The following is an 18132-nucleotide window of genomic DNA, read 5'->3' as shown; positions in this document are numbered from 1 at the left end:
CCACCTCCTGGTAGCAACATGGTATAACAGCAGAGGCCTGAAAACACTAAATTCAATTTAATCTTTCAGTCTGTGGGTAAGTTCTCTTACATTGTTTATAATATATTATACAAACTTTCACTGTACCACTTTCCCTGATTTTACCTAATTCTAGTTATTATTATTGTAATGTGGATCAGGGGTTAAATTCCTCTCACATGTTTAGTGTTTTTATTTGTTTTTATATTATAGTATAATTATAGTGTGTTGCTTTTATGTGAAGCACTTTGAGGCCTTGATGAGAAACATAGATAAAGATATTATTATCATATATAGTCTTACTGCGCTTTTCTCTTCATACAGTGGTTTGATGTAAAAGTTCACTAATATAAGCAGAAACGTTAGAGCTTTATTGTCCCATGATGATAAATTCACAAACAACACAAAGACAATATTCACATTTACACATTAACAACATCAACAACAACAACAACAACAGAATCCACAAAACACAACGACAAAAAGGGAAGAACAACGGAAAATAAAAGGACACACACACAACTATTTACGAGAGAAACACACAAACAAAACCTCTTCATTACATTGACTCTACACACAGAGTCCACCAGGAAGATAAGAGGATTTATTCACACAGCACAGCCCGGTCATTTATTCCCACACGAGTCTAGACCACAACACAACAGACGTGTTATCATCTAATATCGTCACAACCTCCCAAAGTAACAGTTACTGTGTCTTCAGACTGAAAAATGCCGGTTAGGTGTCAGGACGTTTCATATGGAGTCTGAACAGACCTGCTGATCCAGGGCTGTTTTAATATTCTGACTGATTCCTGTCCAGACCTCACCACTGGCATTATGGGTAATGTGTGGTTTGCTGTTGAGCCACCTGGGCCTGTTTCCTCTGCTTTGTTATGACAGACAACATCTGGTCGTGGGCTTCAAACAGTGGATCTGCTGCAGAGCTTCAATGAGAAGAACATCTACATGAGGAGAAGATACTAACATGTTAACAAAGAAACAAACGTAGATCTTATTGTCTCAACATTAGTTCTTTCCATATCATTACTGGTGATGTGTAAACTGAAAACCTGCAGAAGCTGTGTACATTAATATCAAATGACAAGGATCATAAAGGTAAATATAATTTAAGTATAAGTTCTTTTAAAATATTGCTCAAATATTATTCAATTCAAGAAGATTTATGAAGAACAACATAATGAAACAGTATGAACCTATTGAGTAATAGTTATGTTACGATGATGTCTATTGATTAATGTATAATTTATTTGTTGAGTTACTTGTGAAAAGAAATGAAATCAAAGAAAGGACATTTCCTTAATTTATGTTATTTTATTATATAATGACGTAATATAAAACTATTCTTATTCCTGCTTGTTCTTCTTTTGGATTAAAATAAACTAATAAACTGAACTTTTCCCAGGGGATTAGCTCGTGCTGATTTACTTTATGACAAAGATATTAACATTTTTATTGAACAGTTTCTTCTCTGTGAGAGAACTGAGGACGTGTCAGTGCAACATCTGGAGACTATTACAAAATAAAACTGCTGGATGAACCAGTCTGAACTGTTTTGGTTGTTTCTGGCTCTCTCTCTCTCTCTCCCCCTCCCATCTATTGGTTTCCCCTCTCATACCTCAAATGCACGGAGGGGAAGTGTGGGCGAGGGACATCCAGAGAGACTGAGAGTGTGGGAGAGAGAGAGAGGGAGAGGGGCTGGGAGGGACTGGGAGGGGAACTGGGAGGGATTGTGGGTGAGGCTCACTTGGATCCAAAAAGCCAGTGGAGCAGCGAGCGATCAGAGACACGAGGCAGAAAGTTGTGGAGCTGCAACTGAAACAGGAGTAAAACACTGGTGGAGAACACGAGGAGGAAAAGTTACAGGATCATCTTTCATCAGCACAAGTTGGACAAATGGATTCATCTCCCTGTTTGAGGACTGTTTGAGTGGGTGGGACGCTGCAGGAGAGCTGAAGCCTCGTTATCACTGACAGAACAGACAGAACCAGTGAAGCTGAGTGCAGAGTTCATCTTCGTATCCTCTTCATATTCATCATGTCAGGCCGACTGGTTCCCGTCCTCCTCTCGTTGTGTCTGACACTGGGTTCGGTCCAGAGTCAGGGTTCGGCCCAGGACTCCTTCATCCTCCAGTACCTGGAGAGGAGGCTGTCTCAGATGGAGGTGAGCATGTGGTGGAGGAGTGAGTCTCACATTTTTATTGAGTAAAAGAACAAATAAAAAGAGTAAAATGCACTCGAGTAAAAGCACCAAGTTAACTTTTCTACTTGAGTAGAATGTACCTGCTTTTTAAATATACTTTAAGTATGTTCTTCACTTAATGCAACAGTTTATTGCATCATAGTGGAGTTTCAGCCTCTTTCAAATCTATTGAAATGTGCCTGAAAATAATTCTACTTAGTAAAGTACAGATGCATGAAAAGTTTGTTACATAACACCGCTGCAGCTGTTGCACTTCCACACGACGTCATCAGGATGACTGAGACGTCAGAGTGAAATTCATTAAAGAATAAAGAGGAGAACGTGTTGTTTTATTTGACATAAGTCACATTATCAATGATTTCTTCTTTTCTGTGTTGATGAAATCAGGAGCGTCTGAGTCAATGTGAGCAAAGCACGACGAGCGTCACCCAGAAGACCTACGACCTCTCCTCTGAGGTCAGGGCCTATCTGTCCTCTCTCAGTGTCCTGAGGTACGTTTAAAATACCACTGTTACACTTTTTACAAATAAGAATGAATTGTCAGTATGCGATAAAAAGAAGGAACCACAGTTAACGTCCGTGAAATGAAATGGTGTTTCCCTCCGCAGGTCCGAGGTGAAGAGTCAGGTGGACGGCGTCTCGGTGCGTGTGGACCGGATGGAGAGAGAGCTGGAGTATCTGGAAAACAAGATCCCCTCGCAGAGCGACATCGAGATGGAGGAGGCGCTGCTGGAACAACAGATAAAAGCTGCAGAGCTGGACCAGCTGCAGAAGAAAGCAAAGATCATAGTGAAGAACGGTAGGAAGGGAGGAAGGAAGGAAGGGAGGAAGGGAGGAAGGGAGGAAGGAAGGAGGCTGAGTGGGTGGAACTGATAATGATTGTTGCATCTTGGTCAAGGCTTAAGAAACAGAGGAGAATGAAAAAGAGGAGAAACGTAACCGGACAGAATCCAAGTCAGAAGTAAGATGTTGCTCAGTGGAGCTCATTCCTCCTTAACTCCTTAAATCCAATCAAGCTGCACCAAATTACACTCATGAATATCCGTCCTCTAGAGACGCACAATTCTTCCATCGAGATCCAGGAGTCCCTCTCTGAGAAACTGGTGGACGTGTTCCAAATACCCAGAATAGTTTTTGTGGGTGTTTCCTTGCACAGTCAATTGATGACCTCATACATACACCAGTAACAACATTAGAGGGGAACTGGGAGAGCCCCCCCCCCAAAGCTAACTGCCTTTCTCACAATGTTAAAGAAGGAGATCCGCCCCGAGCTTCAGTGGGTTCTCTCTTGTTCTTTGTTCCATTCTTTCACCAAGTGTCATGGAAACCCGTTTAGTATTCTTAGTAGTATCCTTCTAAAATAGCAAAAACACAGATGAAAACACAACTTCCTTGGCAGAGGTTAGAATAAAATAAACAGGACTTTGTACAGTTCAGTGAAACCATCTGCTCATCCTCTTCTCTCCACTGTGTCCAGACTGCAGCACAGCTCTGAGTCAGATCAAGTCCCTGAAGATTGTGAAGAAGGCAGGAGACACGCACGGATCCTGGTTCAAGGATCCATCAGGACAATCTTCTAAGGTCTGGTCCTCTTTGTGAAGATGAAGTTATGATGTATGATGTTTACAGTCGGCAGCTGCTTCTCTCTCTAGGGAGAGAAGTGTGTTTATGCTGAGTGTGAGTGAGCAGCCTTCTTCTCTTAACAACTTTTGTTATCTCGCTGAAGTTGTCGGGTAGTTGTGTTAATGCAAAATGCAAAAGTCATGCATAAGGATGAGTGTTCATCTGTTCCAAAAATACACATTTTGCTCCATGTTTGCTGTATTTTTTAATTCGACAACTGTATATTAGCGTGTTAGCCTCATGAAGGTCGGCGTATAGTGTGCTCTGCTGCCCCCTGGTGGTATTTACATAACAGTACTTTAAAACTACAGTGGATTGAAATGATTGGATTGAAATTGAAAATATCATAATATTTTAACCAAGAATTGAAAATAAACATGACACCTGAATCCTCCAGGTCTACCTGCTCAGTGGAGTCCGTAACGACACGCTGCTGGAGTACGTTTCCCTGCAGAGCTTCAGTGAGAGAACCACCTCCTCCTCGGCCAAGGTGGTGAAGCTGCCCTCCCACTGGCAGGGCACGGGTCATGTGGTCTACAACGGATTCCTCTACTACCACAAGGCCGATACACCCAACCAGATACTGAAGGTGAGTGAACAGGGAGCCTGATACTGTGCAGGCACTTGATCTCCGCTGTGTTTCTATAAACTGGTATTTAACAGGCTGAGGGTTCACGTACCTGGCAGCAGCTTCAGAGAGCAGTTCGAGATGATGCTGATTCCAAGCTTTGCTTTGGCCACTGAGCTCACATCGCTTCAAGCATCTGACTCATTGGGGAGTTGAGTTTAGAACCGTTTCCTTTGCTGCTCCGTGTTGGTTGAGGTCAGAGAGCTGATGATGCCAAAAGCAACAGTTGTGTTCCAGTAAACCGAGCTCACTCTGCTCAAGGGAGCAAATGCAACTGATTCAGAAAGTATAATTGGAAGTTGTTTGTTTTCAAAAAATATATAATTTAATTAAATGCAGTAGAAGAAAACTCTGCACAGCTTTACTTGTTGAATGGCGCCGCACCCACACAGTCTCACTGTGAGCATTACATCACTGGAGGTGAAGAGTTCAAGCAATCCAGCAAACTTTCCAAAAAAGGTTTCAACACTGAAAACGAACCAAACCACCTTGTTTGGTCGGATTTAATTTTAATTAATTGATCTTTGTCTGTGGTCTCAGGCACTTTTCACCCTTCAACTTTTATTTTGAACTAAAAAGTGAAGGTAGATGTTTGTCTAGCACATTTCACACTTTGGTTTTTAAGTGTTAAAGCCAGTGTCTGTTTTTCATCTTGCTATCATCCTTTAAGTGTTTTGTCATTTTAAGTGTTTTTAGGACAGGTGCAATATTCAACTCACTTTTATTCTGCTTTATTATTCTGGGTCTTGAGTGATATGTCCTTATGTACGGTTGTTTCTTGTTGTTGTTTCCTGTACGATGTTCTCTTCTGCAGCTGCTGTAGCACTTTGGCCCAAGACAAATTTCCCAATGGGACAATAAAGTATATTTGATTTGATGTGAAAGTTCCCAAAGTGAAATGCCATTGTCTTGTTTGCACTCTTGCTCTTCTGTTGCGAGAAAGATATCGGACATAACTGTGATTGATAAGTATATATTGATTGGTTTATTTCCATCGGTTTCCTTCACATGAAGGTGGACCTGCTGAACGGTACAGTGGTGGACAACACTCTCCTCCCGGGAGCAGGTCGAATCCCAGTCTACAGTCTGAACCCCGACACTTACCTGGACCTGGCTGTGGATGAACTCGGCCTGTGGGTCATCCACGCTGACCCTGAGTACGGAGGAAACCTGGTCATCACCAAACTGGATAAAGGTGAGAGACCACCACCCCTACGGGTCTACATACGTTTATAACTAATCTGATCTATAATCAACTTTATTTTTCACAGTGAGTCTGGCAGTTGAGTACACGTGGGATACACAGTGTAGAAGTCACGACGCTGAAGGAGCCTTCCTGATATGTGGGACCCTGTACGTCGTCTACAACACACGCTACGGAGGACGCTCCACCGTCCAGTGTCTCTACGACATCCACGACACCATCCACAGGTTGGTTTACACCAGGGACTGTAAAGACGGACGACATGACAGTCCCTACAAGTGAGGCCAAATTATCTATATTGCCCCCTGGTGGCTGGCTGCAGTAGTGGTCATAAACCTGTCTCCTTCCCGGATAGCAAATGGGACTTGGACCAAACTACACTTTCTCAAAGATGGTTTCTGTTCTTTTAGGTCGTTGATATATGTTCAAGTGTTTATGTTTCTTATGAGTTGTTTGATGCTATAAAACTGGGAGGAAACGTCATGATTGATTGACAGCTGAGACTGACTGAGGATTAACCCTAACCCCTTAGCAATAGATTTCTAAAACATCTCTTTCCCAACTGAACCCAACTAATCCTCTCTCCTGTGCCACGCGTCCGCAGCAACGAGAGTCCTGTGTTGTTCTTCCCGAAGCGCTACACCAGCCACAGCAGCATCAACTACCACCCCGGAGACAAGCAGCTGTACGCCTGGGACGACGGCTACCAGACGATATACAAAGTGGAGACGCGCAGGAACGACCAGGTCGCTGCGAAATGAGGATAGAACCACAACACCTGAGTTCTCACTTCACTCATACAAAGCTTCCGTGTAGAAAAAGAGATTTATTCTTGTGAGTTTATAATCTGCTGTTTTCAGTTTAGTGATCCTTTGCTGGCAATGGACGCTGCCTTCATCACTGTTAACGATTGTGTCCAAGCAACTGCATTTTATCCAGAGACTTTATACTTTGTATCACCATAATAAAAAATGCACTAAAATATTGTGTTTGTTTTCATTGAGTTGACGCAAATGAAGGATTGAAAATGTTTGCTGTCACATGTGGTTTATAGTTTATGATTTAATCCATCTATCTATCTATCTATCTATCTATCCATCTATCTATCTATCTATCTATCTATCTATCTATCTATCTATCTATCTATCTATCTATCTATCTATCTATCCATCTATCTATCTATCTGTCTCTCTATCTATCTATCTATCTATCTGTCTATCTATCTATCCCTCTGTCTGTCTGTATTCTCTGCTCTTAAGACAAGGTTATGATTAAGAGATCATAGACCTATATTTATAATAGTTATTAAATATTATGTATTATATTCTTTCTTTTTTAAATGATGCTGCTGCCACTAATGTCACCTCATTTTTGGAACTATTTAAATGCTGTAAATTATTTGTTTTGCTTTATATTCATAGACAGACCTCATGGATAGAACAATATTTGTGTATTTATTATAATATGTTACCATTAAATATTCTTTAAGGATGATCATGTACTATATGATAATCCAGACCTTAAATAATTCTTCATATATATATAGACAGACATCATGGATATAATAATATTTGTATATTTATTATTGTGTATCATTATCAGGTATTATTTAAGGATAAATATATATAGTATCATGTTTGATGGACATATGAAAGTCCCTTACACTTTCAGTTAATGATGACGTAGTGAAAGGGGCGGGTCTAGTGTGACCGTTGAGCTGACCAGCTGCTGCGACAGGCCCCACCCTCTACCCTCCTCTGATTGGTCTACTCGGACAGTCCAGTCTAAGCTCACCCAATCACCGCGCTTCATGCCCACCAGCTAACCCAATGAGGGTCAGGACAGGGGGCGGGCCTTGTGCATAAACAGAAATCAGAGAATTCAAAAGTGAAGCAAAAGTGTGAGGAGGAAAGTTCAGGGTCTGAACCATGAGGAGGAGAAGCAGCAGGAGGAGCTCCGTCCTCAGGAGGAGCTCCAGCAGCAGGAGGCGCAGCGACAACCTGCACTTCGACGAGTTCGGCTTCAACCTGACGAGGAGGAAGGAGCAGAAGGTCCATCACCGGTGTCATGAGTACAGGTGCGGGGCCAGACTAACTCCTGGGGCAAGAGCTAACCTGCTGCTAACCAGCTGCTAACCTGCTGCTAACCTGCTGCTAACCAGCTGCTAACCAGCTCTAACCTTATAACACAATTTAAAGTTCAGAAGAGTTAATCATTCAGTCACATTATGTTTCATATCCTCCTCTTCATTCATCACAACACGTTCATTAAGTTGTGTCCTTGCTGAAGTTAGTTCTGATCAAGAGGATGTTGGCTTTGATCTGTGTAAACACTTTGTTGTGACGACGTGGTTTCTCATGCAGCTCATTTTATATCTATATTATAATTAATTTCCAGTTTTATCTCACTTCTTAAGACGCATCTCTATAAAAAACGTTCACCATGTGATTTTTTTATCGCTCTTATGTTTTTATTATCAGTATCACTGTATTATGAACAAATTGTTTGTTCTCAAATATTAGATTTTTATTGAATTCAATCTAAATAACTATAATTAAATTGTCCTCAACCTACACACGAACAGACATTAATATAATAAGCTCCTTTTTTATAATTTTTTAATTTGCTATATAAATTGATCTGACTTCACATGACTTGATTTTTTTCCAAGGTCATTTTCACTAATAGCAATGGAACGAAAAGCTCAATATATATCGATATAGTGTTTATTCTATATGAAAGCACATTGAGGAGGGTCAAGACTTGATGTGTTTTAATGTTCAAGCTCAGATTAGTAAAAATGTCTGAGAGTTTTTGTTTTTAATTCTGGATATTGGGACGACAATCAACAGTTTCACTTTCCTTACCAATCAATGTGACCATCAGTTTCTCTATTAGATGTGTGATCACAGTAAGAAATGACTCATAAGTATCCTAGTGCTCAACATGACATGTTTTGATCTCTTATGGAGATATTATTTAATTTGAGAACTTGAAAGCAAATCGGTCACATATAAACTCAAACAATAACAGAACCCTGGATCGTTTCTAGAACCAGTAGTGAATCACATCAGCAGCTCAGAGCTGCAGTCTCTGCTCATCACTCTTCTGTGAACCGGATGATTCTCATGGTGCGATGAATCAGTCCAGTCTCACCGTGTTGTGTTGTTTCTGTTTCTGTTAGTTACCCCCCGCTGAGCTCACAGAGGGTGAAGGAGCTGTGTGAGCTGCTCAGCTACTGGAACGGATCCAGCTTCATCTGCAGGAGCCAGGTCAGACTTGAATTAAACCACAGAAGATGTTGACTGTGATGTTTCACTCTGCAGCAGCTCCTTTTTAAAAACACGTTGCTTCTTGTGTGGTCAGATTGAGCGATTCATCCGAATGGGCGTTCCTCCGACTCTGCGAGGTCGAGTGTGGAGGTGTCTTCTCGGCATGGACGGCCTGAGGGAGAGCAGTGACTTCAACTACCAGGTAACAAGATGGGACTCGGCTTTTTAAATGTTGTTCTCCTGTGTTTTTACTCTTAAAAAAAAACCTTTACTTACTTTAGTTGAGGCAGTGATTTCCACAATTAAATGACTAACTAGAGTCACCCTCAGTAGAACTCATACCCCCACTTATATCGTTTCATAGAAACATGATCATGACATCATTTAAACCATACGATGATGAATGATCAATTATCTGAGTAAGCTGTAAATCGTGGCTCCAGTCTTATTGCATGAGTCATGACTACACTCTGCCTATATGATGTCATTTTCTGACTTCATAGTGACATCATTATAATTCCTACCATATGGCCTATAGTGGGATTTCACTGGGTGCTCCAGTTTCCTCCCACAGTCCAAAGACACGCAGATTTGGGGTTAAGTTAATTGTAGATTTGTCCGTATGTGTGAATGGTTGTTTTTCTCTTTCTAGCAGCTTGTGCGTCCTGATTAGTTCCTAACCAGGAAATGCTCTTTCCCCTACAGAAGTGCTTGTTAGAGGTGCGGGGCCCCCTGGTGGACTTGGGTGTGAGTGAGTACGGCATCCTGTCAGCCATAGCAACACTCAGCGACACACAGAACGATCTGGACCTGAACCACCAGCCGTCGCCCGACCGCCCTGAGCCGTGCTACTCTGTGGACGACATCACGTTGTTTCGACAGATCGCCTTGGACCTGCGTGAGTTTAAACAGATTTCATTAAAAAACTTGGTTTCTGTATGTTTAACATTATTAATAGAAACAGATTTTAGATCTATTGTTGAGGGGGAAAGTGGCAGAGCACTTATATCGACTTGTCGTGTTTCACAGAGCGCTCCTTCCCAACACACCGCTCTCTGATGGGGGAGAGCCCGGAGGCCATCGAGGGTCAGGCCAAGCTCTTCAGGGTCCTCATCGCCTACGGAAAATACAACCCCCAGGTCGGATACACCCAAGGTAAGTGACTCACACACCACTGGTCTATGGTGAAGGTACTTCTGATTCCTCCAGCAGATCATTTAAAGTAGTTAAAATAAATAAATACTAGACTAGACTTGTAATCGTTTGACTACAGTGTAGTTAGTGGCATCATCAGGATGACGTCATGCTAGTCATTTGCTCCAGATAGCTGCAGTACACGATGTGACCACTTGATGGAAGCAGAGGATTATTACTATAAAGGGCCTCAGGAACCTTCCTTCTTTACGTTGCAAAATAAAACGTGGCTCTTTCTACAATATCAACATAAACACAAGTAAACATGTCATAAAATACAGAGAGTTAAGTATCTTCTTAATCTGGAATCTCTGAGTTCATTTGATGTGTTTGACATTGGAAATTTGAGAGAATCAACGATACTATAATCTGGTAAGATTTTCTCATCATGTCAGAACTCTTTCTACAATAAAGTGCAAGTATGAATATGGATAAAAATCCAGACACAATAAAATTCAAACAGACTTTTCATATTTTTTGTATTTATGTCTGTTTTACTTTGTTTGTGTTTGTTTGTGTTAAACCACTGAGTGGAAAATATTTTCGAATGAAACTTCCCTTCCTGACTTATATATCCCATTAATATTCTACAGTCTGCAGCTATAAACCTCTGCGTTACACTGAGCGCTGCCTTGTGCTGCTTTGTGCACAGTTTATTAAATTTATGGCAGAGGCACTGAAGTAGAGAGGAGAGGGCAGATATTCATAGTTTGCTCTACAAAGCTCACTGAGGTTACACATCCTGCTCAGCAGTTTCACCTGCTGATGCTTCTCAACTAAATCCCAATGTCTCAGACCTTTGATGAATGTTAGGTCCTGTAACGTACACATTTTTAATACGGTGTATAAAACATCCTGTATGGGAAAAATTGTGTAAGTGTGTACACACACTTTTTGTGGGTTTTCTCATGGGACTTCTGATAGAAACACTGACCTTATGAGGACCAGTCGTCCTCAAGGGGAACAAAACCAGGTCCTAATGAGGCCATACGTCTTCTCTTTGGTCCTGGTTGAGGGAAGGGTTAGGTCGTCCACAATGAATGGACATCAAGTGTGTGTGTGTGTCTGTGTGTGTTTTACAGGGATGTCCTACATAGCTGCTGTTCTGCTGATGCAGTTGGGAGAGGAGGAGGCGTTCTGGGCTCTCACGGCCTTATTGGATAAACCTAAATATCTGGCTGAACTGTTTGACCTCAGCCTCTCCAAGTAAGAGTGTGTGACTGGATATAACAATGAAATCATATCTATAAACTGAGAATCCAGGAGATGTGAGACGGACTTGGTATGTACGTTTAAACCACAAGATTTACTGAAGGAGAATCAAGGAAAGGGACATTTGGTTATTAGAGTTTAATAAAGGTGCTGTGTCATGATGACCTTGCACAGGCAGCAGAGATACAGAGAAATTAGACTTCATAGCACGAATAAATATAATCTTTTGGTTCAAAACAGGAAGAGGGGAAATGACTGATTAAATATTTATTCGGACTAGTCCAGAGAAAAAGCCGCGTGACATCTAGCAACACAACCTTTGCATAAAGATGTGGGAAAGAGAGGTTATGATTGTAATCCTTGCTCTAATACACATATGATTTAGATATTATTGATAATAGAACTCTACCCTAGGTACAATAGGCTGTAACACTGTGAGCTGGGCTGTTGAAAACTGCATTTCTCGCCTGTATGTGATGGACTTTAACAAGATATCACAAATGATGCAAAGCCCATATCACGGTGGCCTTTATTTATAATCATTATAAATGTTAGTGGTACATTTCAATGTTCACCGCTCAACGATGCTGTTGTTTCTCTTCAGGGTCCAACACCAGGTGAAGGTGTTTGACCAGTTCCTGAAACACAGGAAGCCGAAGCTCTCCCAGCACCTGGTGAGTTTCTCTCAATGTTCTGTTCAGCTCAGATTTCCACTTTCTTCCTCTCTTTATCATAGACATGTGCTGAGTTCGAGGCCGTTGCTCTGGACCCGAACGTTTTCCTGCCAGGGCCTTAGTTAAATGTGCAGAAAATGTCAGTGAGAATAAAGCAGGAAAATGTCTTTGTCAAGAAAGTGTGTGCATAGAGGTGTATTTGTGTTTGAGGCCATATGGCCAAGTGATGAGTGGCTCATCTGCACAGGAGGGGCCACTGTAATGTATCTGTCATCGACGGGGCCTCCTGTCACTCACTGTGTCGGCTCCAGGCTCCAGCAGCAGGATCACTGGTTGTTCTGTCGGCCACAGGCCTTCAGCTGGGAAGTTTCCCTCCTCTGTCCCTGCGGAGATTTAACAACTGCGCGGCTACTGAGGGAATTTACTGAGTCTCACTGCAGACACAACAACCTTTTACCATAAGTGAAGCTGTAAAAACAAGATTTATATCCACAAAAGCAAATTTCATGACACTGGATATTTCATTTTGCCAGCTTCTCCCAACAAAAACTGTAAATTTTATTAGAAACCATAAAATGTTGTTTTATTGGACCTCATAATTCTGTCATGTACACTATTTATTGAAATGTGTGTTCAGCGTGAGACATAAATACTTGCTAAATGTTGACATCAGTGGTTTATGTCCTGGGAAAATCGACAAAGATCTAAATGTTGTTTGCTCCAAAAACAGTTAACTTCATCTCTAGAGAAAACAAGTTCCTGTGATGTTGCTCAGAAGATGATTCTGAAGAGTGAAGGTTTGATGAAACATAACTGAGCTGCAAAGGATTTCTCAAACTTAATAAAAGATAATAGCTTGACTGTTTTCCGGTGTCGTCAGCGGCTCGGCTCTGTGGAAGGAAATGCTGATTTGTTAGTCAGCTTGTCAGGTTTTCTTGTCCAGACTGAAATATCTTGGTGCAGAGATGATATCAACCACAGTTATAATAACTTTGGTGATATATTGGTGTTTGGTTTACGAGCTGGTGACAACAAAGTTCACAGAGCTGCTGTCTGAGCTGTAGAGTCTTCGTCCTCTACTCTCTAAACGTCTCATTGAAAGCGACGCGTCTTCCTCTGCTCGTGATTCCCATTCCAACCTTGTTCTCCACAGTTCAAACTCTGCACGTGTGCACACACTGATGCATTCGAGGCCTCGGGTAATGCTGCTTAAGTGTCTTTGAAGGGTTTGTTATACTTCACGTTGACTCAGCAGGTCTGGGAGGAAAGCTGCCTCTTCTGGAGCCAAAACGCAACCACACACACACACACACACACGCCACGGAGCCTTGTTGTCGGCACAATAAGTTCCCCCCTCTTACAGAAATCCTATTAGAGATCAGAGGTCAGCGTTTCCTTTGTAATGGAGCCGTTCAGCACAGTGAAGGCAGGCGAGCTGTAAACAGGTCCCTGCTCTACCCTCCACATCTGAGTGCATTTTGAGTCTTTCCATTCCACGAGCTACACAGCTTATCCTTAGTGTCGAGTGGGGGCTGGAGCCAGTCTGACCTTGGGCTGGATGGGTTCACCAGGCTGTCACAGGGCTGACGTGTCGAGAAACAACCGCTCGCCCGCACATTTACTCCGATGCCACGTGTTTGGACTGTGGGAGGAAGCCAGAGTACCGAGAGAAAACACATACAGACACACTGAGAACATGTACACTCCACACAAACCTTCAGGTTCAAACCATAGACCTTTTAATAAAGACAACACGACAGCTTGCAAAAGTGAACCCAGCTTCTGGACTGCCCCCTGGTGGCTGGGTGCACTATAGGCTGAAATCCCTGCCTTCTCCATGTTAGGAGATAGGACATGGACCAAATAAAATATTTGAAGCAAACGTTCAATTCTTCTTTAATACGGTTTCTGTCATTTTAGGTAGTTCTTATCACACAGATGTATGATTAAGTTTTACTGTTTCTACTACTGTTAAAAGTAGTGACTTACACACCATAATTATTTAAAATGTAAAACTATTTTTACACCAAGATTAGTGCGTGTGTGTGTGTGCATTTTTTTTTAAAGAACCCGGGTGAACTCGCTCTAAGGCTTTAGCTGCCATACAGACTGGATCCATTGTGCCTCTTCCTTGGGGTTGTGCTCTTGTCAGTTATTCTCGGAGGTCAGTGAAGGAGACTGACGGAAATTGGCAGAGCAACAAGTATTGAATACTTTTGTTTGGTTATGTTAAAATCTCCCCTCCTCGTTTCCCCCTAACCTCCCTGCAGGAGTCAGTGGGAGTCTTATCAGTCCACTTTGTGATGCCGTGGTTCCTCACGCTCTTCACTGCGCTGCCCTGCTGGGATTCTGTCCTCGCTGCCTGGGATCTCATCATACTGCACGGTATGTACACACACGGACACACACGTACACACACGTACACACACGTACAAGCAAACCAGTTAAACGAGTTGATATTTAACAGACTTAATGTGTCTTATCTCTATCTTATCGCCGCACAGCACAGTGATAATGTTTTGTGATAGCAGTGATGTTTGGAACTGCCGCTGTCCGTCCTCAGGCCTGTCCGCGGTGTTTCGTATCGCTCTGACCATCATCGACCTGTTGGAGCCTCGGTTGATGGAGCAGAACGACGAGGGAGCGGTGCTACCGCTGCTGTTGAGGGTTCCTGTGGACGTGTAAGTGAGGGGAAGTTGTGCGTGTAAACAAATGTTGCTTCTGATAATTACCACTAACCAGTCACTACGATGCACATGAGAGTAAACTGTGTTCAGGTCATAATCAAAATGATCAACCCTCATTAACGTGCCAGGACCTTAGTCCTCAGCTGACGGCCTTTCTACCGATGTCCAAGGAAGTTTCTTAAACAGATTAACTCGTAGTATAAATCAGTCGTGATTCTTTTTCTGGTTATTGGTTAAACGGTTACTGATGAACGTCCCTACTTCTGTGCCCACAGTTACATATCCTGGTTTTTAATGACACTATAATTTTCATCCCCTCGTGTGTTCAGCTGTTCACATGTCGTTCAACACAACACGACACAACACAACACGAGCTATAACGTGTTTTCTGAGACGCACATCTCTGAATATTGTTGCAGAACACCCTCCTGATGGTTCCCTCTGAAGAATGTGCCGCGCAGTTCTCCGAGCTGAGATCTTCGATGCTTGGCCCTTAAATAAAAACCGCGGGCAGCTCATGAATATGAATCGGCTCATCAGGGCCGGACATGTTTTGACACTGAGCATTCCAGGAAACGCAGAATGTCATTGTTGTTCCGCGGTTGATTTTGTACATGTTTGGATTGAACTTCCTTTATGCTAAATTAGTTTCCAGAATGGCGGCCCATGCTGCTTTCAGGCGGACCCCTCTGTCTCTCTTTCACCATGTTCAATATAAACGTCACATGCCGTCGGACATGTTTTGTTGACATGGAGCGGTAGTTATGGCAACCCAGCAGGGTCACTGGGTTTGTGTATACAGCCAGTGTGTGTGTGTGTGTGTGTGAGAGACAGACTGGTGCACAGTGATGATTAAAATCCAGTTTATCATATTTGTTTTAATAGATAAGCTTCCCTTGGCTACTTAAATCTAATGTGTGTAGAAAATGTCTCACTATTTGGACCTGAGCTTGTTTACCTTGGACAGAGATCTGGAGGAGATTCTGGATAAAGTTTCCATAAACTGTGTCACAGGCCGTGATAAAGAAACTTATCACGAGTAAGGAAATGTCGTACTAGGCACCTGACAACATTCTGCAAAGGGGATTATGAAGGACACATCTTTAATATTATTATTAGGAAACAGCTAAACAACTTTAACTGACCTTTACATTTGTTTGATCAGCTCATTTGAGGTATTTAAATCAAGTTTTCATAAAGTTATTGCACAGATGGGCTCCTCCATTAATCTGTTGCTGTTGAAGTCCAGTTGGTCTGAAGAATGCAGACCAACTTTTTAGTTTTTGTTCCCAGCACATTGACACATTCGCCTCCAGCTCTAGAATCTTGTTGTCTGTTTGGCCACTGGTTCGCTGGGAGGTTTCCTGCCGTGTACTTACATGGGTCACTATTTTGTGGACATTTTTATTTGGGGGCTGACAGGAGAAGCTCGGGGAAAAGTCCGGAGCAACTGACTCAGACATTTGAGCTCTTAAATACAGCCCCTCTGGAACATTTCAGGGAAATACCCAAAGTTCAGTGCAGGTCTGAAAGCAGCTTGTGCTTTCTGTGCTACAGGGAAAAAAAGCACATTCTGATCCATGGGTTCACTTCCCCTGCTGTTTGCATATTCATGCATCAAGGGCAGCACTGCCAGTCTCATTTTGCCCGAGCTCTGGTGTTCAGTGGGCAGCCTGCCATGGCGTCGCATTGAGAAGTCCTTGTTGCCTGCTTGGCATCGTTATGAAAGCCCGGTCAGAAGTCAACCCTAAGTGGTCCGACTGTCTCCCAGGGCAGGATCCCCTTACTCTGGGAAGATTCAGAGGAAGAAAGAGGGCAGTGGGGTAAGAGAGAGGAAGGAAGATGAATGGAGGGTCAGAGAGAGAAGAGGCTGGAAGAAGATGGTGTACTAATTAGGGAGAGAAATGAAGGAGGGGGGTCTTCAACCTCTCTTAATGTTCTTTAAGGAGCTCTGCTTTTTTTATTCGGGTTGAACATTATAAATGAAAGCTGTCATGCAGCCGCACAGGCCATTCTGATCAATGATTGGTTGAGAGGCTCATCCATCTCACGTGACTGTCTGGTGACACTGGGCTGTCAATCAGCTGTCAGCTCAGTCACAATGACGCCCAAAACCCCATATATCACCGTTCACAGAGCCGCTTCGCTCTCTGGAAGGATTCACACACTTTCTCTGTGTCGGGTTCTAAGATAGATCTGCTGTCTCCTTCCCCTGCTCCTCATCTGAGCGTTCATCACTTCTTCTTCCTCTTCATAAATCAGCTTCTCTTCCTCCGTCTCTTTTGTTTGGTGTCAGTTACCCCCTCCAGTCTGTTGACCCAAACTCAGTGTACTGGTCTATAGAGTACTGATCTGATGTCAGTGCTCTTTTCCATCAAATTCGATATCTTTAAACCTCCGTGAGGAAATGATCAGTTTCCTGTTTGTGATGATTTCAACTAAATTATTAACTAGAGTCCGTGTTTCACATTAATTATCTAGTCTGCGGCGGCTCGACATGTTCTGATTTGTCCTGCCACAGTTACATAATGAACCAAATTTTACACTTTGCATAATAATATTAGAGATCGCCCAACTTCGTGTTTTGCTCTGTGTGCAGCGCTATTTGCTCGTCCATAAAGTTTTTACTGTCCACACTCAGACCTCATAGTTTCATGCAATGCAGTTCTCTCTCTCTCTCTCTCTCACACACGAGAACTTCACTTTAAATACAATATAATCATAATTACTTATGATTTGAATTTGACCTGAAGCCAATTTTGAATCATAGTCATAACCCCACCTACTGGCATCAGGAATTTAAAGGCTTTATAATTTGTCATGTTACTTCTAGCAGGTAAATGAGATCTTGCTCAAATTTGGTCTAAAACTCTTAAGACCTTGATGATGGATTGTTAAGAAGTTCCTGAGTTTTTGTTGTCCGGTTTCAGCACAACAATACTTCTGTTACACAATATTTGTGTTGCTGTTATGCCAGTGGATTTATTGATCTTGTTTTGACTTGGAACCAGATTAATAATAAAAAAAACAGTCATTACAAACAAGTCAAATGTTCTTTGTTTCCAAGAACATATATTTAATCTCCGCTGAGAAAGAGTGTGAACAGCTGAGTCGATACAGGAACACATCATTTTCAAACAGGAGCCCCCCCACACACACACACACAACCTTCACTACCCCAGTGACTCATTTACCTCTTTCTCTCAGTGCCTCCTTTTGTGTCCATATCTCCCGTCCCCAGTCCCGTCTGTCTCCGTCTCCTCGTCTCCCCGTCTTCACCCCCTCCTACTCACTTCACATACACACCGGTTTTCATAGCGCCCTCCACCAGCCCTATCTCTTTCTCCTCTTGTTTACTCCCCTCTTTCGCAATAGTCGCTTCCCATAAACCTCTCTGG

At 42.5% G+C, this 18132-nt stretch overlaps 2 protein-coding genes across 2 annotated transcripts in view; both read left to right on the top strand.

Moving 5' to 3' along the window:
• The first annotated feature begins 1782 nt into the window (after positions 1–1782).
• Positions 1783–6680, top strand: olfml1 (olfactomedin-like 1). The gene is made up of 8 exons (XM_034588841.1): positions 1783–2201; positions 2628–2731; positions 2849–3039; positions 3718–3821; positions 4261–4452; positions 5506–5686; positions 5763–5922; positions 6300–6680. The coding sequence occupies exons 1-8, from the start codon at positions 2076–2078 to the stop codon at positions 6454–6456; spliced, it is 1215 nt and encodes a 404-aa protein (XP_034444732.1). The 5' UTR covers positions 1783–2075; the 3' UTR covers positions 6457–6680.
• Positions 6681–7558: 878 nt separating this feature from the next.
• si:ch211-266k8.4 (rab GTPase-activating protein 1) overlaps positions 7559–18132 on the top strand; it is a 45165-nt gene continuing 34591 nt past the window's right edge. Inside the window, exons 1-9 of the mRNA XM_034589147.1 lie at positions 7559–7772; positions 8880–8967; positions 9062–9169; positions 9673–9865; positions 9997–10122; positions 11244–11367; positions 11978–12047; positions 14318–14432; positions 14611–14728. Of these exons, the coding sequence (XP_034445038.1) occupies positions 7624–7772; positions 8880–8967; positions 9062–9169; positions 9673–9865; positions 9997–10122; positions 11244–11367; positions 11978–12047; positions 14318–14432; positions 14611–14728 (1091 nt within the window). The 5' untranslated portion in view covers positions 7559–7623. The remainder of the gene's footprint in view (positions 7773–8879; positions 8968–9061; positions 9170–9672; positions 9866–9996; positions 10123–11243; positions 11368–11977; positions 12048–14317; positions 14433–14610; positions 14729–18132) is intronic.

The sequence above is a fragment of the Hippoglossus hippoglossus genome, chromosome 6, assembly GCF_009819705.1.
Source record: "Hippoglossus hippoglossus isolate fHipHip1 chromosome 6, fHipHip1.pri, whole genome shotgun sequence".
NCBI lineage: Eukaryota > Metazoa > Chordata > Actinopteri > Pleuronectiformes > Pleuronectidae > Hippoglossus > Hippoglossus hippoglossus.
This window is presented reverse-complemented; position numbering and strand designations above follow the sequence as displayed.

Coding starts and splice junctions, on each gene's coding strand:
- olfml1 (XM_034588841.1), top strand. CDS start 2,076: ATGTCAGGCCGACTGGTTCCCGTCCTCCTCTCGTTGTGTCTGACACTG. Junction 2,732..2,848: donor TCCTCTCTCAGTGTCCTGAG/GTACGTTTAAAA, acceptor TTCCCTCCGCAG/GTCCGAGGTGAAGAGTCAGG. Junction 3,040..3,717: donor AAAGATCATAGTGAAGAACG/GTAGGAAGGGAG, acceptor CACTGTGTCCAG/ACTGCAGCACAGCTCTGAGT.